This window comes from Taurulus bubalis, assembly GCF_910589615.1.
Source record: "Taurulus bubalis genome assembly, chromosome: 3".
Taxonomy (NCBI): Eukaryota; Metazoa; Chordata; class Actinopteri; order Perciformes; family Cottidae; genus Taurulus; species Taurulus bubalis.
Genome location: NC_136591.1, coordinates 26,950,121 through 26,975,138, shown reverse-complemented (window position 1 = coordinate 26,975,138; position 25,018 = coordinate 26,950,121). Strand labels below are relative to the sequence as shown.

The window sequence follows — 25,018 nt, the reverse complement described above, 5'->3', positions numbered from 1 at the left end:
TGTATACACAGAACTATTTTTAGTAAAACCTAAAACCAGTAACCATTCTGCTTCTTCAAAAGAAAAATCAAAAGCATGTCACTCACTTAGTAATAATATTTTTGTGAATAGTCTTTGAACATATACAAATTCCACAATGATTTGCTTCTACTAGCACACATGCATGGTTCAATCCACCCACCCTTCCCTACTGACACCCTCATAAGGTGTCTGTATGGACTCAATGAAATGTAATTAGAATAGTCTTTCCTCTTTTTCATTCTACTAACTCTCTTAAATCAGGGACAGGTAGCATTAATATACAGATAAAAAAAAAAAATATATATATATATATATATCCACAATAAGAATCTAGGCAGATGTTCAAAATTGACAAACAGTATTCCAATAATCTCTAATTGCGTATGCATTAAAATGGTCTGGCAGGGATTTTGTTTTTTTATTTAGGTGATGGGTCGGAATAGCATCTGTCGTATTAATAAATAAAGATGAAATGCTATCTGGCTCTCTGGGAGAGATGGGGCGGTGCTGTATTCTTCAATGTGTGTTAGCTGAATACTTCTCTGACAGTGAGGACCTAGGCATTGTCGTTATTTTGGTTTGAGGAATTGATTTGTTGCTTTGGCAAGGAGCAGCATTAATACCTCTTTCCAAAAAAAGAAATTGATGCATAATCATGCATTAGCAACTGTGGAAAAAATAATTTACTGAGGAGCACAGCATGTTGTATGAAAGCAAACCACAGTAAAGGTAGTGTAGTGGTACTTTTCTTTCTGTTTTAATTCTCATTAATTGCCGTTCAACACATAAACAAAAACTGCCTTCTCGAAATTGATCAGTACAAAAAAAACGAAAAGAAAAGGTCTTTTAAAACACCCCTGCAGACCTTTACTGAATAGAGTGTCCTGAAGCTGACACCAAGTGCATAACATGCTACATAGTAGAAGATAATGTAATTCCTGAAGTTACAAGCCACCACTTCACAAAAGGATTAATAGTTTGGAACATCTCTGCTGTCAGCCAGCAGAACTCTCTTCAGACACTTGGAGATCATCCGGATAGTGAAAGCCACTGAGCTGAAGTAGCTCATTTGTTGAGTACATTTTCTTGCTATAGGTTATTTTACCTTCTAGCGCTGACTATAGAGTATGTTTTTTTCAGAAATCATATTTGTTTCTCAGAGTCCAGTCAAGTGGAGCTTCCCATAACTGTAAATTCTTCAGAGTAAGGAAACTCAATTATCATGTATCTGGGTAAGAGATGGATGATCGTAGTTGTCCAAACTTCTGAATGAAGTCTGCCTGAGCCTGGACTAGAGCCTTCTCATCTATGTACACTGCCGGCCTCCTGGCTGCAACAAAGTACTGCACCTTTCTCAGGCTCCAGCCAAGGACGTACATGAGTAGGCCACACACAGCTGCCGTCGACCGGCCTACTCCAGCGTTACAGTGAACATAGACAGTGTGACCATTCTCCAAGAGACCATGAAGCAAAAATACAGCCTGGGGAAGCATCCGGATCCGACCTGCAGAAGAAGACAATAACACACACTACATTCAGAGGGGAAGGCTTGCAACAATTGATGTCTATCTCATCTCAAGAAATAAAAGACCAAAGCCAACAATGTGTGAGTTTATATCAATACTTTGACAGTTCCTTACTCTGTTTGTGGCATTTAGCCCCAAGCCCATTGATCCCGATTATGTTCAGCTGTGGATTAATACCCATTCGGTGGTATTGTGAGAATTATGGCACCAGGACAGTGTATGTGATTGACTTGGGATGAAGAAGCAAGTTACTTTATTGGTGTGTATTTCATATTTGTTGTCAACAATGTTGGTCTTTGGCACAGAAAAAAAGATACAACAGGCTTTAGATACACAGACAATACTTGGTAGGATCAATTCATTGTTGGTTTCCTATTTGGGATCACCTTTGGAGAAGAAGAATCTGATAGGTCGGCAGTTGTTTGCTTCAAGCCCCCCTATGCATACTTAAAATGTACATTTATCACAATCCCTGTGCAGGTTGCTGGATTCTTGAGTAAAATATCACACTGTCAGGAATAAACTACCATATCGACAGCCACACATGTAGTAAGATCTCTATCTCGGGTAATTTAGTTTGCACTTTGGTTTACCAAGGGCATTCTTTCTTTACTTGAATTTACTGTGGAAGCATCAATGGCACTTCTTTTGTGACTTACACAAGACATGAGCTACTATACTGTAACATTCTGGTTAAAGGAAACCTTGGACGTTGATGAGTGGCCATAGTAGGCTATAATACCAGCAATTAACAAAGATCCTTTTGATGTTTATTTAATGCATTCATCTAATTCGAGACATTTTCTAAAATAATTAAATATTTAAATGAAACCTTCAGTTAGCGTTACAAGGTGAAAAAACAGCCTGGTGAAGGTTGGAAAAGTGAGTAGCTCTAAAGCTTTTCAGCTGGATGACTGTACTGCATATGCACTGCCAACGTGTCTTTGAGAAAAACAGTTGGGAGTTCTCCCAACTCTGACTTGACTAAACACTGTTATTATTATGTATTTATTATTGTATGTCCCGAGAATTCTCCTTACCCTCAGTGCTCATGTCAGGTGTGGGTATCCACACATACACCAGGCCACAGTCTTTGTACAAATGCATCATGGTCTCAGGGGTCATGTCTTCTTCAAGGTTGCGTCTGCAGCCATCGGAGTTGTTCACCACATCGCACTCTGTCTGGAAATTCATCACTGCAGTAATTCCCAATTCATGCTTCATCTTTATCGTCACATGTTCCACCTGTCGAGGGCAGCTGCCCAGCCAAATATGTGGCAGCACCCTGGGGACAATAAACAGGGATGCATTCATCATATCTATTTATGTCGTTATTAAATGCCACACACACACACACGCAGAACCAGTGGGGTTTGTGAAATGACTGACTACACTATAAAAACAATGCTAGCGAATGTACAGGTAAATATACATTCATAAAAAATCTCTGCAAACCAGCTTTTCCGGAGTGAACTGCTCTTTTTTGCTTCTGAAGAATTATACTCCTGTTTGTTCTTACTCTCAGAAACCATACCTCAAAAGGTGAACTGTACAAGTTGCAGAAAACCAAGTTCAGCAGTTTGACTGACTATTTTAATCAATTTTAATTAGATAGATAGATAGATATATACTTTATTAATCCCCAAGGGGAAATTTCTTGTCATAGTAGCGCCGTACAACTTGAAGATACAAATAAACACACAAGATAAAAGATAAAATATATAAACAAGCAACAGGGATGAAAGATATATACAAATAAAATAAAATAAAGTAAAATATAAACGTATATATATACGTTTATATTTTACTTTATTTTATATATATAAATATACACAAAAGAATAGAATACAACTAACTGGAATGAAATATATTTACAGCCGCAGAGTGTATTCATTAATTAAAAAAAAATGTAATATATTACACTAAAATAAAAATATGAGAATCAGAAGATTCTAGTAGATGGTTTATTGTTAACCCGACAATAGGAAAATACTTTATGGAAAGGATGCCGCCTGTTTTGTCTCCGGTGCTCAGTTGTATAAGTTCATTGTATAAATTGACTCTTGTTCAGTTCAACAGTCATAAAAACACATTACAAAAATGGCTAAACAACCTTCAAGCCTCCCCTTCCCTAAATACCAGCATTAGTGACAAGGCACCTGCTAGGGCCGGTGAGGGAAAGTCTCTTTGAATCATTGAGTTATTGCAGAGGTGAGTGTGTATGACACTTGGGGCTACATGAATGGAAGGTCTGAGAGACTAATTCGAAAAAGCTATTAATAGGGAGGACACAAAGGCGCAGTGCTTCCTACTAAACACAGGTCCTTGGCAAAAGCCTTGTAAGGTCTTTGGACACTAATTAAAACCTGATGGTACCAGCCAAGGCTGCTCCTTATTATGCAAGTTATGTGCTCACTGCCTCCAGGGTCCCGGGCTGATTTCTGCTGTGCCTATAACATGGCACCAAGTATGTGAAAAAAGGAAGGCATGCATGAGTTGTTTGATTGAGTTAATGCTGGGTGTTGTGTGTGTGTGGGACTATTTGGTCAACAAGTAATGCCCAGTAAGCAGATTTCATTGAAATATAAATAGCATCCTCTAAAAACCATCAACTTGAATTGTTTCTGTTGCAGATATCCCCACCATGTTAAGTAAAGTACATCAGTACTCATGCTTCAACATTTCTTAAGGTTGTGTTACAGATGTGTGTTTAATTAAAGTCTGTGAGGCAGGCATATCAGAGGGTGGTGTAACAGTGCATAAAACAGTCAAACATGATGGTGGACTGTTGTTTTTTGTTACGCAGTGGATCTGGGCTACTTTTTGAAAGGACAATGATTTTCAAGTACAGACGGCATTTATAACGGAATGGGAGAGAGCAAGGTCAAAAAACAAAGGAGTGAGCCGGCCTAAGAGGGTGATTACGGCTTTGTCTGCCCCGTGAGAGAGACAACTTTCATCAAGAGAGGGCAGTGGGACATGACTGTTCTGCCCTTTTAGCAGGACAGTCATGTCAGCAGCAGAAGACGCAGGAGCTAAATAAATTTCTCTCACTGATTTAGTGTCACAACTAAGCAGAATTCAAACTGAGAACTAAAAAAGATTGGTTATGTTTGAAAACCTTAAGGAAGATAAGGGAGGAGGAGCTGATCAGCCCTCTTGTATTGTTCAAGAAACAATCACACTTCAGCATGAAAATTCATTGGCCCCTGGGGATCTCATTATTTTTCAGTATTATTAAATGTAGTACACACATCGGATTCACAAAGGAAGAAAACTTTCAACGAGCATCACATTTCATTAAGGTGGGGGGAAATAGATGGATCTCAATTTATACTTGCTACAGGCTACAAGAAGTACTTTGGCAGTTTGCAGGACACGCAGTTGAGAATATATGAATGTCCAAATGACAGAAAATCACAACAGACAACCATCAAAGCAATAATTCCAATAATTTAGAAAAATAAAACATATGACTGCTTTTTTAAAATGTTTTAATACTTAAATTTACCAATGCAGACCAAATCAGTTCACCAGTTTGTATTCAGGTTACAGGACTGCCTCTGTATGACACCCGTGCTGCCCACCTCCAACAGCCTAAAGTCATGCTGCCAACTTATTGATTTCTATTTTTTTTTTTTATGCGATACTTGTTCAATGAAATCTAGATACTCACAGCATTCCCATACAGCATCACAATGATGGCATTGGCTTTGTTTGGCTGCTGTACTGTATTACCTGGAGAAATGAATGGCCTTCTGACCAGCCACACCAAAGTAGAAGTTGGTGGTGTGTTTCATCTCATCTGTGTGTCCTGTTTCCTCTATCCAGTGACCAATCGGATGGCAGTACACTCCATTCACCATGTTCCTCTCATCATATAAACAACATCTGTCATGGCTCGGACCACTACCTGATGACAAAGGAGACAGCCTTTCAGCAGGTTCGTGACCATATACCTATTTAAGGATGTTTCGGGACATTTAGTGATCATGAAGATGTTTTTAAGATTTCTTTCCTGAACAAACAAAGGCAGATGTTGCCTATATTTGTCTTAGAGAGACACATTATACTATGTTGCGTTAAACAGGAAAAACAACTGTTTAAATTGGTCTAACAATAACAACAGAGTAACAAAAAACATTTACTTTTGAGGTACTTTGAGTCTTATCTCTTTCTGCTACTGAATACTTTCACTCCATGAACGTTCAGAGGGAAATTTTACAGCTTATGCTCCACAACAGTACATCAATCTGACAGCTACAAAAACTAATTAATTTGCAGAGTTGAATAAAATAGAAATCACATGAGCAGTTTGCAAAATATGATGCATTTTTACAAACAACCCCAACGTATAACATATAATAAACTCCCATTTACCCATTTACTGTTGCATATAATACTTTTGTGCAGTTACATTACGCACATTATACTTAGGTATAATTGTGAATGCAGCACCATTAAATGTAAGATTATATTTCAACACTGGGGAATGCTGCTAACCGAAACATCTTGGTAAAAACACCTCTGTTTAGGTATACAAGTGCACTGAAATCCACTCGCCACTGAGCATTTAGTAAATAACAAGTGCCACTTTACCGCCATCGTGAGGCGGAAAGGATGGATTACACAAGAAGAACCAAACATGGCGGACTTATTTTCCTATTTTGCCTGAAACGTTACTTTCGATGTAAATTAAATCTATGTGACGTCCCAAAAATAATGTCCTTTTTGCACGCGATAGAATTTGTTGCACAACATCAGAGGACTGATTATATACCTTCCCAGATACACGTGCCGCGGACTCTTTTGACGAACTTGAACCACAGCGCGTCTTTGCACGGCTCTGCCAGCTGCACGTCGCAGATCCACAGACACGGTTCATGTGTCGACAGCAGGAGCTTCCGTGCGGCTCTCATCTGAACCGCTCCGTGCGGGTCCCAGTTGCCCATTTCTGCACGCGAACCCAACACATAGACCTTCACGTCCGAAGACTCCGGAGTGAGAATGACACCAAACCTGAATAACATTGTTTAAGCCTCAACCAAATGATACGTCCTCAATCGTTTAGTATGGCGGGCTTGGGTTTTTAAAGCCTAAATTGTAACTCTTGTATTCAGTCTGCGTGGCCCATTGACTGTAAAGTGTAATCTAAAAATAAATCGGATTGTGTAGTTTGCAGCAAAGAGGGGTTAGAAAGGATGAAGTCCCACTCTGTCAGAATTACCGCGCACCATACATCACAGTTATCAGAGTGAACTCTTTAGATCTCAATAGATAGATTCACAGATCTGTATAGCCTATAGATCTAGAGGATGATTTGATTTCATATCGCAGGAACTGTACACATACGTGGATTAGTTGTTAACAATTTAATGTAACCTCTGGCTACTTCATGTCAAGTCACAGTTGTTAAAGAGGTCATGTAGAAAACTGCATGGAGGATGCAGATCTGAAGATCTAAAAAACGTTATTAGATTTGAAAGAGGATACTGCTGTAATAAAAATAATTCAAACAAGCAGTTAACTTTCAGAGACTTAATATGTAAGTATGCATACAGAGCTGATGCTTTCATAAGACAAGACTCAATTAATTAAATAGTGCTGGGGGACATCTTAGGATACACTGAGCTCCTCTCTTCTCTCTGCTTCTGTATGCATTAATGTCCCATCAGTGGCGGGCTGTGCGTTTTCGACCTAGACCTTCAGTGCCGTATAGTCCACATCAGGGGCGGGTCAGACCGGCCCACTCAATATGGCGCGCTGCCCACTACACGGCGCGTTCATAAAGACTGTTATGTGTGGACAGCAGACACTCACTTTGCTATACGGCTGATTTTTGTTGGCACTATTACGGGCATGAGGGGAGGTCACACAGGGTTCTCACAAAGGTTACGTATTGTATTTCTTAAATAAGGCGCTGGGAGCTTGGTGCGCAAACAGAGGACACTCCGTGGAGCAAGCCTCCAACCTTGCCGTTGTCCAAATCAACAACCAGTCACATTTAGTTCTAACAAAACAATCCAACAAAACCGCAGCACTAAAACACTGCACACCCAAGACATCTCCAGCAGCTGCTGGAACCTTGGCGAGGGGAGAGGCGCGGCCCCAGTCCCGGCTTGACCAGAAGCAACAACAGCGCTGTGGCTTGTTTATGATTAAATACGACTGCAGATGTAAAAAATGTAACACAACCAGCATTTCTCTCACCACATGCCCGTAACCCTCCGAAACCCTCCAGCAAGTCTGTTTCTCAGGCTTCATCCTGAGATTCTAGCTTCTAGCTTCTTCTCTTTCTTCCGTTGACAGAAGTCACTCTGCCCCACTGACCAATCACGGCGCATGCTAATGGCCCTTTTACGAATCACACGTCCAGAACGCTAGCAGGCCATACCCATGTAGATTACCCACTATTCTAACATAAAGAAACAAAGGTGAAATCTGATTGGATAAGAGTTCTGCTTAACCAGCTGCCAAGCAAGCCACGCCGTGGCCGGAAGCTGAGGAACAGACAAAGACAGGAGCTGTGCAATGAGAAAATAAACTAATAGCAAAAAAATATTATAATACATGTAGTGTATTTGTGAAAAACTATTACATTATAAAATAGCTATAACTTTTAATTATTCAAAAATATTTAAAAAAAAATAAAAAAAATAAATATAAAAAATTATTTTATTTTATAAAAATAAAATAAAATAAAGAATTTCAATTGTAAAATAGCTCTAACTTTGTGATTCTGTTTAGACCAGCAGAGAAGGCTTAGCAGGCCCTGACGGCCCGCCACTGTAGTCACATTAATGCACATTAGCAGCTCTACTTCTTCCCCGGTGTCTTTGTGCTTTCTCACCTCACAGGTTTACATGGATCGTGGTCATATCTGGACCGTGGTCCTGCCCGACACCTACTGCTACTATCATTACTATTATTAGATGATTAGATTTTACTCTTGCCAATACCATTACTGCCTTTATAATCATTATAATTATACTACATCCACTACTGTTGTTATTTTTGGTAGTCATAACTTTCATTATGCCTACTACTCTTATTATATGAATCCTTTCTGTCATATACATTGAATGTGTTATGCTATGCGTTCTGTACGCACTTCTGTCCATCCTAGAGGGATCGGTTGCTGCTCTCCCATGGCTTCCTTTTTTGAGAGGGAGTTTTTCTTGTGCTGATGTAAGGTGGTTGGTTTAGTGGTTTGTATTTATTCAATCAAACATTACAGCAGTGGTTTTTTTCGGTACACCTGTCGGGGACCTGCATTCTAATGAGGTAACTTTTTGAGTTACACACATTTTTACTCTAGTTCAAGTAATGTTGACTCTTACCATTTATTTTCAAACTATTTTTATTAGCTTAGGCCTGATGAAAATAATTACACAGAGCAGTGTTATAGCATGTCGATATAAGTATGATGAATACAAATCACAAATGCACTATGCATCCCTCCCTCCCCATTAACCCTAATTCACCTGTAATATATTGTTTAGAAGTAACGGCCTATACGAGCCAGTTATATGTAAAAGGTGAAAAGCAAGAGCAGTAATAAGCAAAAACTGAAACATGTAGTACTTTAAGTTACAGCTCGGTAATTACATATATTATAGTATGCAATACAAGCTGAAAATATGTGACTTTTAGGTGCATGCTAGAAAGTAACCCTTTAGATTGCCAATATGTGGTCAATTAATCCTAATAGCACGTGTAATTTGCTGCGACCACTTCTGGAGAGAACATACACATTTGCTCCCTAAACTGCTCATTTAATGAATTCCTCAACAGGTACCCCATCATAGTCTGACTTAACATGTTACAGCAAAGTATAGTCTCCCACAGTTTAACCCACAACCCAGCATGCAAGACAGGTGTTAAAGGGTATTGATATTGTTGCCTCATGCAGAGAGATAGAAATGGCTTCAGTTAAATAGCAATACTGTTCTCGATAAGAGGAGGGTCCAGGTAGATGTAGGGTATTTCAAGCTGCAAGTTTCTTGTTGAAATTGCTTCACTGAGGTTGGACAACTCTGCTTGAAATTCCTTAATCATCTTCTTTGGAGCAGGCTCATGGAATCGTTCTTCGGGGTATGTACCCATGGGAACCTGCCAAAAGGACAAAACCAAACAGTAAATCAGATTGACACAGTATTGTGTTTGGTACACGCTTTATTTTCGAATGTGGACGTGTTATAATGAGTGTTCATCATCACCAAACCTACCATGTCAGAGTACGTCTCTGAAAGTAAGCAAACCATTGCTGCAAATTTGACGGTCTCACCAACATTTGGGAGGGTCTCCAAAATCGTCTCCATGCTTGTCTGCCCCTTAGTGGTTGGAGGAGGTTTGCGCAGCAGTATTGGGCCATTTGGCACCCAGGAGAAGTAGTCAAACTAAATTAAGAAAGAAATTTCAATATGTAACAACTTTGATAAAAAAATAAAAATAAAATTGACTTTAATGTTAAACATTGCTGGATGAAGTTATGTAAATCTACACTGGGAATTCAACCTTTGACCCATTGTAATGCTCAGTCAAATGAAAAATGGAATGAATACAAAAATTATTGTAGACCTGCCAAATGTTCATACATTTGATGTGTTAAAACAACATTACACTTGATAAAACTAAATACATATTCCAATGTCCCAACTAATTACCTGCCCATTGTTTACTGCAGCATGTTGACCAGTCACAGTGAAGATCACCATGGTGATGAATTTGATCACCTCCTTGACAGTATGAAAGCCGACTGGAAACCCTGTTGGTAGAACAATTACTATCAGTTACTTATTGGCGATCACTATTTCCATTGCAATATTAAAGGCTTACTGTTAAATACCTGAGGCTTTGTTTCCCAAGAAGCCATATGTGAATATCTCACTGATCCAGTTCTGCAGCTCAGTGTCTTTACACACTTCACTGTCTGAGGGATAGTAGTACTCCACGACGGCCTTCACAAAGCTAGTGAACACAAAATAATTATATTTACATGGTTTATATATGAATAAGACAAAGACTAATCTGTTGCTTGTAGAATAAATTGGTGTGGACAGTTGAAATATTTATTGAAAGATAACCTGGTGATGATGTTCCACAGCTTCAGGCCATCATCTCTGTAGTAGAAGTTGGGGATGGATTCCAGTCCTCGTGCAGTGATGTCCTCTGGCAGACAGAGAGAGCTGTAGGTTGTTTCAGAGAGATTCCTTCTCATGAGCTCTGTCAGTCCGTCATATCCAAGTGAACTCTAATAAACCATTATTGGACACATATTTAAAATCAAACACATTTCTTCAAGTAAAATAATTATGCATTGTATTCAGAAATATGTATTTTACAGAGCCATACCAAACTCAAAGCCCCACCAGGTCCAAAAAGACTTATGCGGCCTCCAGTGTTGATGTACAGAGTGGATTGGAAGTGTGGAAACAGCAGCTGTGCAGAGAAAGGGAATAATTTAATCAGGCAGCACATATTGTTTGTGTTGATCACCAAAGGAATTCAGAAGCAAACAAAACAAAAGTTCTTGATCTCTAGCAAGCTAACTGTCACTTCAAAAGCAAGAAAATCTAATACTGAGTAAAAAGGTAATGCTTAGAGGGTTCACCATTGATGGAAGATAAAACCACATTCTTTGTAAAGATCTTACAAAGGCCAGTAAGTCTTTGGTCTGCGCTATTAAGACTTGACTTTTTTTGCTTACTAAAATAAACAGATACACAAAGTTTACTATGGAAAGGAGCCTTTCAATGTGTTGTCTTTTCTAGACAAATGGTGGAGGGCAAGGCTCATTGTAAAAAAATCTGGAGAGTGATATGCAAATGTATTTTATAGACTGAATGACTATACGTCAGAAGGGCAAAATCTTATATTGAGATGTAATCAAAAAAAAGTGGACTAACATAACATAAAAAACGCAACACTAGCAAACTCAAGTCATCTGAACTGTAGTGGGAAATGGTTCATGATTCTAAGGACAGACTTTCTTAGATTCATGTAATTTCATATCTCATGACCAACAAAAGAACATTAAAAACTTTAACAGCACACTTAAACAGGAAACAAGAGATCAATTGACAAGACACTTTGGGGACAACGCAAGATTAGATGGAACAAATAACATGCACTATAGGCTAAGGCTCAGATGTGAGTCTTATGATGGGCTACACAACTGGTACATGTGAATACAATTCCATCCATCCTTTTTTTTCTCTTAATTGCTTTCTGGTAATATTTAGTTATATATTATCTGTGAATCATTCAATATAAATTGATATTTTTGAAATTGTAATGTTATGTGATTATTCTGAGATCAACATGACATATAAGTTAAGATATAAAGTCTTTGCGTTTGACCCGGTAAACTTTTATTGCATACATTCCTCATCTCTTTTTCTGTAATTTCCTGTCTCGACATACAACATCCAAAAGTATACCTGAAAAATCATCATATCATCAGTTCAGATCAAAGGAATACATACAAAAAAGCACCAGCAATTATACCTTATACAGAGGATGAATCACAGACAAGTTGTCCAAGGTGTGCCCCAGACCACACATGTTCTTATTGCTCACCAGTTATGTCATTCTCAACCGTTACAAAAAAGCTTTGAACAAAGTTAATGCAATAACGTGCGTTTGATGTTTGTCTTTATTCTCTTTTTTCAAATTTTGATCTTTGATAGAGTAATGTGGGTTTCTTAACACTACATTAAATGGAGTTATGTTGTAATAACAGACATTTGCTTACTTATATTTTTACTTTGATATAAATGCATGTCCAATATTTTTACATTTGAATAAACAATAATCAAATGCAAAGACAGTTATTTAACAATATGTTAGTTAGGGAGTAGTTTATACAGTGTTACAGTTACAATCGGCCCTTTGAGGGCAACCATAATGCTGATGTGGCCCAGGGTGAAAATTTGTTTGACACCTATGCACTTTAGGCTAAGGCTCTTTTTTTCTTCTCTTAATTACTTTCTGGTAATACTTATTTATTCATCTATTATCTGTGAATCACTCAATAAAAAATAATATTTTGTGTTATTGTTGTGTGACTTTTCTGAGATCAACATACAATATAAATTAAGATACAAAATATTTGTGTTTGACCCAGTAAACCTTTTTTGCATGCATTCCTCATCTCTTTTTCTGTCATTTCCTGTCTTTGCTCTATCGACTCTCGTAACGGCATACAACACCCAAAATGATACCTGAAAAAAATCAGTTTAGATCATTGCAATAGATTAAAAAAAAAAATGCACCAGCAATCATACCTTATAGAGGGGATGAATCACTGAGAAGCTGCGGAGAGCAGCAAGAGCATAGACCTCTGCCAGAAAGTGAGTTTTCATGAGGTGTTGGACTGATTCATGATCCATAGAATCAGCATTTTTAATAAACATCTTGGCAAGCAGCCAGTCAGTCTCCGAGTCACTGGGAAGAAAGATGGGGTTCTGCTCAGAAGGTTGTTGATGCAACTGGAATTTGATGAAAACATATTTAGTTTTTGAAGGTTAAAATAGTGCAACTGGACTTTTGAAAACATAGTAATGTACTGTGAAATGTAAAATGATCATGTGACTAGACCTGTATCGCAATGGGCATCAGTTTGTTTTCTGGGTTCATGTAGAGCAAACAGAGACCAGCAGTCACGTGCAGAGGTTTTCCATCATAGGCTCTCGGGGCGATTCCATCCATCTTCTTCTGGTCAGAGAGGAATATATTGCCTTTCTGTATGGGAATGAAAGACAGAGAAAAGAAGTGTTTCAAACATCAATAGGTTTCACAGATGAATCGAGGCAATATGATATCGGGATGATAGGCACACAAAACCGTCTCCCAAAGCAGAGATTTTCTCCAAACTAAAGCCCCTCTTCTTCTTTCATACCTTCATTTCCTCCTGCAGAGAGCTTCCCTCTTCCAGGAACGGCTTCACCATCTCCTCTGTGACTGGGAAGTTTGGGGGAAGCTCTGAGCAGCGCTTGATCCCCATGGGATTGATTCCGTTCAGAAACTGGTATCCATAAAAGTCATCTTCCTTCCAGTGCTCTGTAACATACTCTGGAAGAATTGCAAATATGATTATATAATACAATATCTATTTAATATCTAATGTCTAACTTTTTTCAAGTTGTGGCTTGATCATAGTCATTGCTGTTTCGATCCTGAGAGATTTTTACTTTGCCTAAAAATGTATTGTTTTACCCAACAAGAACGACATCTAATCTAACGTATTTCAACATTGTGAAATAATTTGAATGGTTAGCTAATTATGGGTTGTATTCAGTTGTATAGACACACCGTGCAGATGTCTACTCTGCTGAGTGCACCTTTTTTAGTTAAAAGTGTTCCTTGGGTTTTCATTTTGGGATAATTTTACATTTTGGTAAATCCTAGATAGACTACAGAGATATTAGTCCCTAGAACACTTAATTAATTTAAGAAGCAGTATATTAACTTTTCTTTAAGGGCTTTCATACATATTGTATTAATATAATTGGAGAAAGAACTGTTGTTGTGTTGAAATAATGATATAATCTGCCAAATGCTCATATGCATTCACTTGTTGTTATGAAATTATGTCAATGACATTATTCATGATGTGGATCATGGGGAAAAACAAAATCTACCTGACATTGTTGTCTTTTTCCACCAGAAGATTTTTTTCATGTCATCAATGCTTTCCCATTTTTCCACAGATCCAAGCAGCCCCTTGAGCTTCAGTTCAATACCACTGAAGTTAGATAGAGTAAAAAAAGGTATACATAATACATGATTAAACAGCATAATGATATATATTTTTCAAATTTTCTTTGTGCCTCAAAACATAGAAAATATAACCGGTTGTGGAAACATTATCTATGTGGACATACGTTTTCATTTTCACATAATCTATTTCAGTTGATTTGGACTGAGAGAAGCGGATTTCAGCTGGGAGCTCCAACACATTATTGAAATGGTTGATGTGGGATAGTCCTTCAGCCAAAATCTTCCATCTGAAAAACAACCCCACACAATAAAATAAGTTACCAAAAGGCACATTTGAATTTCTCCGTATGAACTTCTGAGACCAAAACAGCAGCTCCTGGTACATGCTGTACTGCACACATAACAACTTACTGGTAAAAGCTCTTTTTAAGGATGAGCTCTTTTTCGCGGTGGTCAATCAACAGGGGATGGTCCTCCTCAAAACCCTTCAAGGCTGAGGCAGGGAACATAACATCAATACAACTTTAAAAGACAAAACTGTCAACAAAAAAACATGTGAAAAATAAGTGATATCTATAAATCTCAATATTTATGATCTTTCATCAACTATTTGGGTAACTTGAAACAGACCTCTCCCTCCTCTGAGCTCCACCAGTTCTCCTCTAGAGATCCATCTGTAACAGGGGAAAAGCATAGCTTCTCCATCAGGAGTCGTCACCACTATTTTGGAGAGGTACCACTCGTCTTCTGGGATATAGGAAAAAGGATCTTTCTCCACCTTGACAAGCAGAAGTTTCCCCAGAGACAGATTGGTGCTCAGGGTGTAAGTTCCTGTCTTGAAATAAAGGTTAATGTAAATTTAAACAAACAATTACCATATAATACAGTTCAACATGAATGTAAAAGTGTTGTAAATACACATTACCCTTAATATTGAATATAACATAACATACGTAAGTATCTAAGGAGCACAAATGTCTGCACAGACCGGACAGTTTTTTTCATTGTTTTCAGTGTATGATATTTAATGTATGATCAACCAAAAATGTATTGTGTGTGAATGCGCGGTAGTCTTAACATCACATAATGTTAAAGTCAATGTAATTCTTCTTAGGAATGGTGCATGGTAAAATGGTAAATGGACCTGTACTTGAATGGCGCTTTTCTAGTCTTCTGACCACTCAAAGCGCTTTTGACATTACTTGTCATCATTCACCCATTCATTCACTGATGTGAGGAGCTACCATGCAAGGTGTCACCTGCCCATCAGGACTAACTAACATTCATACACCGTAGGTACAGCTACGGGAGCAATTTGGGGTGAAGTGTCTTGCCCAAGGAAACAGCAACATTGGCTAGCGGAAACAGGGATCGGACCGCCGATCCTCTAAATTAAGGGTTAAGCTTACAGTGGCGGTCACTTTAAATTATCCAACCAGATGCTGCAGTTTCCTTCAGCCAATCATATCGTTGGTGTCAAACTTTCAAGTAATTTCTCCTCTCTGCTGCTGTCCGTTGTCATTTCAGCTCGAAACCAGTTGCCCTCCTCCACCCCAGTCACCTCCAATTAGCATCAGTCATGCTCTACATTCGTCATCGGATTGCAGTAACTCCCTTCTTCACCATCAACAGTGTCTAAAGTTAAATGCTGGAATTCTTCCTTAGCAGACCTCAGCATCAATACCCCTTGCTTATCACCAAAGATTTTTCACTATACAAATGTTATCCATATGTTATAACATATTGTTAAATTCTAAACAAGTCTCTCCTGGTTGAAATACCTTGAGCTAGCTTGACATGTATGCAAACAAAAATAGTTGAATTATAATGATCATTAACTTATCCAATGTAAGTATCAAGACCACGATATGTGAGCAATTTTCTCTCTCGCTTACATTTACTTAAGTTAGGTTGCATTGATATATTAGTATTACTTTGAGACTGTTTCATAACCAGTTCAAAATTCCTTCACAGTAACTTAATGTATATTTACATAAAAGGTAAATATTTATTTAGTTAGTCAGTAGTCAAATACTACCCCAGCATGTATACACAAACAAAAGCCATTACATTGTCCCAGACCTAATTTAAGGATGTTCAACAGGATTCAACTTACTGTTCCAGTTGCAAAGTCAGTGCCAAAGTTGTCCAACTCGGTTCTCTTACTCTGCCCTTCAGTTCCAAATAAGGTGACGTATATGTGGTCCCATGTTCCTGCATATTTCAAGTCACCTGTTGTGACCTCTAGCTTGTACTCAGCCATAGTCAGTCTGTAGAAACTGTTGAGAAAAAAAAAACTATTTTGGTGTAAACACGGCAGGAAAGACAAGTAAAGTACCTACCTACGCCTTCAGATTGAAGCTGCTTTGTGCTCCTTCTTTTTGGCTTATTTAAGCCCCTCCAACCTGACTTCAGGTGTTGCCTCTTCTTGAGTGGCCAGGTTCAGCTGGTGACATCCTGTAGCCTGCAGGCGTCTCCACCCCCACGAAGGATCATTGCAAGAAGACTTGTTTTTCAACATTTCAGAGAACCTTTGCTACTCTGATATTCTTTGTCAGTGTGTTCCTGGCCTGGTTGTACAATGATCTTCTGCCCCACTACTGTAGACCTCCTCCTTGGCCTTTTGATAGTTTTTCTCAACTAAACTTCTTTGTCAACAGAATTCAAAAAACCTTGTTAACACTTAACATTGTCTAGGAGTATCCTGTTTACATTCAAAAAATTTTTTTACATTTCACAGTACATTACTATGTTTTCAAAAGTCCAGTTGCACTATTTTAACCTTCAAAAACTAAATATGTTTTCATCAAATTCCAGTTGCATCAACAACCTTCTAAGCAGAACCCCATCTTTCTGCCCAGTGACTCGGAGACTGACTGGTTGCTTGCCAAGATGTTTATTAAAAATGCTGATATGATGGAACATGAAGCAGTCCAACACCTCATGAAAACTCACTTTCTGCCAGAGGTCTATACTGTTGCTGCTCTCCGAAGCTTCTCTGTGATTCATCCCCTCTATAAGGTATGATTGCTGGTGCTTTAAAAAAAAATCTATTCCTTTGCCTTTCTGACATATAGTCATTCAGTCTATAAAATACATTTGCATATCACTCTCCAGATTGTTTTACAATGACCCTTGCCCTCCACCATTTGAGTATCTTTTACAGACTTGTCTAGAAAACACAACACATCGAAAGGCTCCTTTCCATCGTAAACCAATTGTGTACGTGTTCATTCTTGTAAGCAAAGGTCCTAATAGTGCAGACCGAAGATGTGGTTTTATCTTCCATCAATTGTGATTAAACGTTACCTTTTTACTCAGTATTACATTTTTTTGTGTTTGAAGTAACGGTTAACTTCACCTTTGGTGATCAACACAAACAAGATGTGCAGCATGATTAAAGTCTTCCCTTTCTCTGCACAGCTGCTGTTTCCACACTTCCGTACCACTCTGCACGTAAACATTGGAGCCCGCACAAATATTTTTGGACCTGGTGGGGCTTTGAGTATAGTAAGGCTCTGTAAAATACATATTTCTGAATACAATGCATAATTATTTTACTTGAAGAAATGTGCTTGATTTAAAATGTGTGTCCATTAATGACTTATTAGAGTTCCCTTGGACATGACGGACTGACAGAGCTCATGAGAAGGGATCTTTCTGAAACGACCTACAGCTCTCTCTGTCTTCCAGAGGACATCACTGCACGAGGACTGGAATCCATCCCCAACTTCTACTACAGAGATGATGGCCTGAAGCTGTGGAACATCATCAACAGGTTATCTTTCAATAAATATTGCAACTGTCCACACCAATTTATTCTACAAGCAAAATCTTAGTCTTTCTGTCTTATTCACCCATACACAAAATCGAATTATCTAAATTTAATTATTTTGTGTTCACTAGCTTTGTGAAGGCCGTCGTGGAGTACTACTATCCCTCAAACAGTGAAGTGTGTAAAGACACTGAGCTGCAGGACTGGATCAGTGAGATATTCACATATGGCTTCTTGGGAAACAAAGCCTCAGGTATTTAACAGTAAGCCTTTAATATTGCAATGAAGATGGTGATTGACAATAAGTAACTGATAGTAATTGTTCTACCAACAGGGTTTCCAGTCGGCTTTCATACTGTCGAGGAGGTGATCAAATTCATCACCATGGTGATCTTCACTGTGACTGGTCAACATGCTGCAGTAAATAGTGGGCGGGTAATTAGTTGGGACATTGGAATATGTATTGATGTATGAACGTGTATAAGTTAGTTTTAACACAAACACAGAACATTTGGCAAGTCTGCAATCTGCTTTTCATTCATTCCATTTGTCATTTAGTTGAGCATTGCAATGGTGCAAAGGTTGAATTCCCAGTGTAGATTTACATAACTTTATCCTGCAATGTTTGACATTAAAATAAGTTCATTTAATTTGTTTTCTATCAAAGTTGTTACATACTGAAGTTTCTTTCTTAATTTAGTTTGACTACGGCTCCTGGGTGCCAAATGGCCCAATACTGCTGCGCAAACCTCCTGCAACCACTAAGGGGCAGACAAGCATGGAGACGATTTTGGAGACCCACCCAAATGTTGGCGAGACAGCCAACTTTGCAGCACTGTTTTGCATGCTTTCATCGACGTACTCTGACATGGTAAGTTTGGTGACGACGAACACTTGTGTATAACATGTCCACATTTTAAAAGTGCTTAAAATAAAGCGTGTACCAAACACAATACTGTGTCAATCTGATTTACTGTTTCGTTTTGTCCTTTTGGCAGGTTCCCATAGGTACATACCCCGAAGAACGATTCCATGAGCCTGCGCCAAAGCAGATGATTAAGGAGTTTCAAGGAGAGTTGTCCGACCTCAGTGACGCAGTTTCAACAAGAAACTTGCAGCTTGAAATACCCTACATCTACCTGGACCCTCCTCTTATTGAGAACAGTGTTACTATTTAACTCAAGCCATTTGTATTGTATCTCTCTGCATGAGGCAACAATATCAATACCGGTTTTGCATGCTGGGTTGTGGGTTAAACTCTGGGAGACTGTAGTCTAGAGTATCATGTTAAGTCGGCCTATGATGGGGTACCTGTATCTCTGTGTGAATTACGTTTTCCATACATATATGCTGAGGAATAACTTAAATGAGTAGTTTTGGTCGTACATTTTTTAGCTTGGACTTGTGATATGCATCAAAGGGGTCAAAGTCCAAAACAACAGATATCTGCTGAGCAGTGATGCCATAATGTGATGATTCTCTGCAGCAATCTGTGAACAAATATGGATCTCAACTATCAAGGCCAGCTAGTTTCCTAATGTGTGTCTTTTTTTTAAAGCATCCTGTCAAAAGGCAACTTTTCTTGAGAGTCAGAATAATTTTAAGCCTTTTCAATTTGCGTTTCATATAAAATGCTGATTTGAGGTATTTAGCATTTGTCTGTAATGTTTGTATAATGCAGCTTTATTTGGTAGCACACTCCTACTAATGGCTGAAGATATTGAGCAAACAACCTTCACAAATGTAGAAGAGGTTTCAAGCTGTCAATCTGTGAACCATTGAATAAATGTTCAATGTTATATTTTCTAAAAGAAGCATTCTTGTTTATAACATCATGGTGATTTAAAATAAAAAGGCCATCTCAGGGCCAGGTGTAAGACACACTTTCTCCCAGTCACATAAATAAAGACTGTGTAAAAATGCTTGCTCACGAAAAGATTAAAACTATTTATTTCTCATAATACATGATTTTAGCTTCTGGAGCGTTGTGTCTCTCACCGTAGCAATTACACAGCGATCACTGACGTCATTTGCAAATACAGCAGAGGCTTTATATTTGTGTGAAGCATTCGTTGAAAGAAAAGTCAAGGAGCATTGACATTTGAAAATTGTTACTCAACACCGGGTGTAAAATCAATCAGGAAATGTATTCTTGCAAGAAGGAGCATGATTGATATCACAACAAATTGCATACAATTTGCACATCTATTTATGCTCTCCGAACAATCTAAGAGCACTAACTTATATACCTAGAAACCAGAGCCCTCAGGCTGCTGAACATTCTGCTCAAAGAACTATCTGAGATAAACTGTACCCAGTTATCTCGTTTTTATGATAATTGGCAGTGTTCACACAGGAGTCACATACCTCATGGAGCCTTGCACTCCAACAAAGAAAACATGAATACAAATGTCTTAACAATGATCCAATCACTACAATTGTAGTAATGTAAACAGGACAATCCTAGACAATGTTAAGTGTTTGATTTGTTTGATACCTTCTGACAAAAAGTTTCAGTTTAGAAAAACTAGCAAAAGGCCAAGGAGGAGGCCTGCAGTGGTGGGACAGAAGAGTATTGTACAACCAGGACAGAAACACACTGACAAAGATCAGAGTAGCAAAGAGCAGCTACTCTGAAAGGTTGAAAAACAAGTCTTCATCCAACGATCCTGCGTGGGGGTGGAGATGCCTGCAGGACATCACCAGCGACAACTGGCTGCTCAGGAAGTTTAACCTGCCTCAGGAGCTGCGGATCCATTTCTCCAACCAATAATCCAGTCTGTTCTGGTTTGGATGAGCCACCAAACACTGCTGTCACTCTGATGAACACTTAACATCAGCCATACACTGTCATTAACCCTGGAACATCAAAATATCTGCTGCTGCCGTATACATTAGCATTTTACAGTTCTTTTGGCACAATTTGCTTTTTAATATGAACAGATCATCTGTAAGTGTCAATATAAATCCTACACACTGTTGTGTATACAGTATATACGGTAGTCATCTTTGAATATGCATAGGCCTACTGTACATAATTATTCAGTCCATGTAAATCTATTTTGTATGTATTTATTTTTACAATTTGTTTTGTTTTATAGAACACTTGACTTGTATACACATTTATATTTATTTTGTATCTGTCCAGCTTTGTTGTCCATGTCACTTATTTATATTTCTGTGCAAGTAGTAGTATTAGTTGCAGTAGTAGTAGTAGTACCAGTAGTAGCAGTAGTAGTCAGTCTGTTGTAGCAGACATTATTTCATATGGTAGAATTTTAGAACAGGACCATAATGCGCTTACCCTTTAAAGCTACATGTATATCTGCTGAAATCAAGAAACACAACATTTATAGTTGAACGCTACATCACCTTTATGGGAGGGCGGTAGTAACATAAAGGTTTAAATCAGGGCGGAGGTGCTTAAAAGGGCCAAAAAGCAGGAAGGGATGATGGTACCAAAGGCAGAGCTGAAGTCTACAAACAGAAGATTGAGACGCCTTCAACACACATTCAAACCCGGCTCGGGGCAGGTTTGACATTTAGATCTGAGGGCAGCGGGTGAGTGTTTACGTTGGCTTCGGTGTAGGAAGTACTGAGATCATTTACATCAAGTCAAAGTTGTAATACTGCAAAGTATACATAAAGTCCTACCTTTCTTAAACAGCATGTACATTTAAACATAAAGTAAAAGTAAGCCATTTGAAGTGAGCAAAATGAAAGTAATTATGATATTTGCCCAAGAGGTGTCAGACGTTACAGAAAGTCCGGTTCGAGTTCAGTCAGACCAGCAGCCTCCCAGTCCACTGGTTTCCAGTCTTGGGCTCCCTTCTAATGATTGAGGCTACAAAAATCTAAAGTGTTCAAACTAGAAATTGTACTCTATTTAAACCAGCTCACTTATTTTTTATTTTTAGTCAGCCCATAAAGTTCTGGACTGACCATTAAGGTCCGGAACAGCTTCAATCTGTAGGTGTAGGTATGAACTTTCCTTATCTTTCCTCATGGTATGACAGTTGATCATCCAAATACTACACGTGTAGTAATGTTAACAGGATAATCCTAGACAATGTTAAGTGTTAACAAGGTTTTTTGATACCACTTGACAAAAAAGTTTAGTTTAGTTGAGAAAAACAACCAAAAGGCCAAGGAGGAAGACTGCTGAGAATGTAACAGTATGTGTGTACAAAAATGTATGTGTGAGAGATGCCCTGCTAATCTAATAACTGTTCATCACAGCTGATTGGGAGGAACACAAAGGTGTTTTAGTAAAGAGACAGTGAGGGATTGGAGCTGCGTGTGTTTGCAGCCCAGAGACACAGCATGACTCATGAAGAGAGCTCTCTGTAGAAAGCGCTGTGTCAGCTGTTTGAGCAAAAACAAGCCGGTTCAGCACCACACAGACCTCGATGCACAACCACGGAACTTTATACCTTAAAGTGCAGACACACATTATAAAGTGTCCAAGTGGGCAAAGAGGGACTTTAATAAGTAATATAGATGCAATAATTGCCACAGTATATTATGCAGAAAATAGTGTTCTTTAAATCTGACTGCAATTTAATGTGTTTATTATAATTTGTGATTAGAAATCATGACACAATCATGACACAAAAACCTTTTCATTTAAATTAAATATCAACAGGGTAATGCTAGCAAACTGGCCGACACACAGATGGTTTGTTTACTGAAAGGTCCAGAATAGTGAGGGGCGTCGCTGTGACTGCTGACCACCATCCAGCCATTACATCACACACCCAGGATACACTGTCCTTGGCTCAGTTTGTGTGTGTGTGTGTGTGTGTGTGTGAGTGTGTGTGTGTGTGTGTGTGTGTGTGTGTGTGTGTGTGTGTGTGTGCGTGTGTGTGTGTGTGTGTGTGTGTGTGCCTTTAGACTACACACCTGTGTGAATGCATGTGTATGTGCACAACACCGTGTCTATTTCTACACGTCTTTGCTGTTGGTTATTAGTTTTAATCTAATTACAAAAAATACAAATAAAGAATCAACGCTCCGTCTTGAAGCATGTGTTTCTGTCACATTGTGATGGCAGTAGACGAAACACAGTGCTGCCCTGCATTTAGACAACACCAAACAGCCACAGACTAAACACTGGATCGGCTTCAAGAGGCTGTTGACGACAAGACACTGGCGAGGAGAGGAAATATGTGTGGTGTTAGGAGGCTTCTTTTTACAAGCAATTAGGTTTAGGTCAGCAGTGGAAAGTACATTCATTCGAGGACTTAAGCTTACACCTAAGTTCAGAGTCAAATTCTTATCCTGGTTTCACTAGCAGGGCGTCAGATACCGACACTTGGGCAGCGGCCTTCGCCGTCTTGACACAGACTCACAAGGCGTCCTTAAGCATCGGGAAGAGACGCATCGGGTTTCAACTAAGTCCAATATGAACCCATCCGTGTCAATATTCTACAGACAGAGAGAGAACGTTAAGCAAAGGAAGGGCAGTGGATGGGCCGAACAAACACAGGACTTTCACTCAGGAGACCATTGCTCCTGTCATTATTAATTTGACTGAGGATGTTATGTCACATGACGTTATGGGAAGTATTGTTATTACTAAAGCTTCCTACTTCTGGATCAATTTTGAACTTGATATGTAAGTGCATTTTGCTGCTCATACTCCTGTCCTGTTACTAGTCGAATTTTGTATGTAGTACTTTTACTTTTAATAGAGTACTTGACATGCTAGTATTACTTTTAAATTCTTCCACCACCACTGGTACAGTCCAAATAGTCCAAACCAAATCGTGCATTTTATCTAAAATCACATACGTTTTGTTCGCCATTATTGTAACTACACAATATAATACCAAAAATAATCAATGTAGTTATTCTCAACCCCAGAGCGTATTGTTCACCCTCAGTGAAAACAAGTCCTAGGAATATTATGGGGAAATTTGAAGAAGACTCAAGTCTATATTAAAGGAAACAGTATTTGCAGAGAACATTTTAATATACTAAAGCACTAAAAGGTCACTACAATCTTATTATGCAATACCAAAGACACCCTGCACATCAGCAGGAATATCAGAGTGATTTCTTCTTAGCAACTGGCCCTCAGCCCTTTGTGAGCAGCTCATGGCTGAGCTCCCAGTGATAGAGATGCAGGCAGGGGACCAACACAACACTTTGGTTGCCAGGATGTTGCAATGAGGAGGCAGCAGATCAACCTTCAGCAAACCATCCAGCCAGCCACCACAGCCTTGTTGTTGTCCGTCACATTCACACAGCATAATCACAGAGAAAGTGCTCCACGCTTCTGACTAGGCTTACATAATAGGAGGCCTGTTTATCTGTGGGTTAAGGACTTCCATTGATATGCATAGAACTAAATGCAGTAAACACAAACACAGTCATATGACCTAGAACTAGAATGAGTTGTGGGATTACAGTGTATTATGATATATTGTGGAAAAGAGTAACTGTCTACTAAATATAGGAGTGAAATGGTAAGAGGTAAGTCCTGGATAATTACAATCTTTAGCTACGACCTCTCTTCTCTCACAGACAGGTGAACACACCACAAATAGCTTGTTAAAGGTCATCATTACCTTTCTCCTCTGGCATCGTCAATCTGTTGTTTTCCCAAATATGATATTGTGTTATGTCCTTCAGTGATAGTTATTAAAGACAATATCCCGAAAATCTGTTCAGAGTCCTCCGATAGTGTTGCAACACATCCTCCACACAATCTGCAGCTCTGGTGTAATAATAGACAGAGCACAGAGTGAGCGCTCTGTCCGCCACTATCTCTGGAATGAGCTGGAGGTCTCTCTCTCTCTCTCTCTCTCTCTCTCTCTCTCTCTCTCTCTCTCTCTCTCTCTCTCTCTCTCTCAGAGTTATTGCAGCTATCTGTTATAAATAGAAGCATGCGCCGCTCAAAGAGAATGACACCTCCTCATGCTAGTTTATCACTGGGCGTGTCCCGGTCTCCCCAGTCCACACCAAACTC

General features: G+C 38.8%; 3 protein-coding genes across 4 annotated transcripts; 1 reads left to right on the top strand and 2 right to left on the bottom strand.

Annotated features, from left to right (window-relative positions):
* Positions 1-570: 570 nt before the first annotated feature.
* epm2a (EPM2A glucan phosphatase, laforin) lies at positions 571-6,577 on the bottom strand (the record flags this gene model as incomplete). Its single annotated transcript, XM_079216085.1, has 4 exons — positions 571-1,525; positions 2,588-2,832; positions 5,286-5,460; positions 6,328-6,577. The coding sequence occupies 4 exons, from the start codon at positions 6,575-6,577 to the stop codon at positions 1,242-1,244; spliced, it is 954 nt and encodes a 317-aa protein (XP_079072211.1). The 3' UTR covers positions 571-1,241.
* A 2,345-nt stretch (positions 6,578-8,922) lies between these two features.
* LOC306734230 (hydroperoxide isomerase ALOXE3-like) lies at positions 8,923-24,795 on the bottom strand. 2 transcript variants are annotated; one of them, XM_079215573.1, is made up of 15 exons: positions 24,618-24,795; positions 16,387-16,549; positions 14,901-15,105; positions 14,682-14,763; positions 14,435-14,557; positions 14,192-14,295; positions 13,450-13,622; positions 13,149-13,292; positions 12,836-13,039; positions 10,902-10,988; positions 10,634-10,800; positions 10,396-10,517; positions 10,214-10,314; positions 9,776-9,946; positions 8,923-9,659 (listed from the first exon to the last, which is right to left on the bottom strand). In XM_079215573.1, exons 2-15 carry the CDS (start codon positions 16,531-16,533, stop codon positions 9,480-9,482), a joined length of 2,010 nt encoding a protein of 669 aa, XP_079071699.1. In that variant the 5' UTR covers positions 16,534-16,549; positions 24,618-24,795; the 3' UTR covers positions 8,923-9,479. The 2 variants fall into 2 exon arrangements, with proteins under 2 accessions (XP_079071699.1, XP_079071700.1); XM_079215574.1 differs by having other exon boundaries at positions 14,901-15,048.
* Positions 16,852-19,844, top strand: LOC306734392 (hydroperoxide isomerase ALOXE3-like; the record flags this gene model as incomplete). Its single annotated transcript, XM_079215749.1, has 8 exons — positions 16,852-16,872; positions 17,088-17,291; positions 17,694-17,780; positions 17,882-18,048; positions 18,177-18,298; positions 18,380-18,480; positions 18,746-18,916; positions 19,044-19,844. The coding sequence occupies 8 exons, from the start codon at positions 16,852-16,854 to the stop codon at positions 19,221-19,223; spliced, it is 1,053 nt and encodes a 350-aa protein (XP_079071875.1). The 3' UTR covers positions 19,224-19,844.
* Positions 24,796-25,018: the final 223 nt, after the last annotated feature.

What these genes read in the sequence shown, in the direction of transcription:
- LOC306734230 (XM_079215573.1), bottom strand. Translation starts at nt 16,533, where the DNA reads ATGGCTGAGTACAAGCTAGAGGTCACAACAGGTGACTTGAAATATGCA. An exon ending in CTCTGCAGGAGGAAATGAAG is followed by an intron (nt 13,293 to 13,449) that starts GTATGAAAGAAG and finishes ATTCCCATACAG; the next exon opens with AAAGGCAATATATTCCTCTC. An exon ending in CTGGTGGGGCTTTGAGTTTG is followed by an intron (nt 10,801 to 10,901) that starts GTATGGCTCTGT and finishes ATGGTTTATTAG; the next exon opens with AGTTCACTTGGATATGACGG.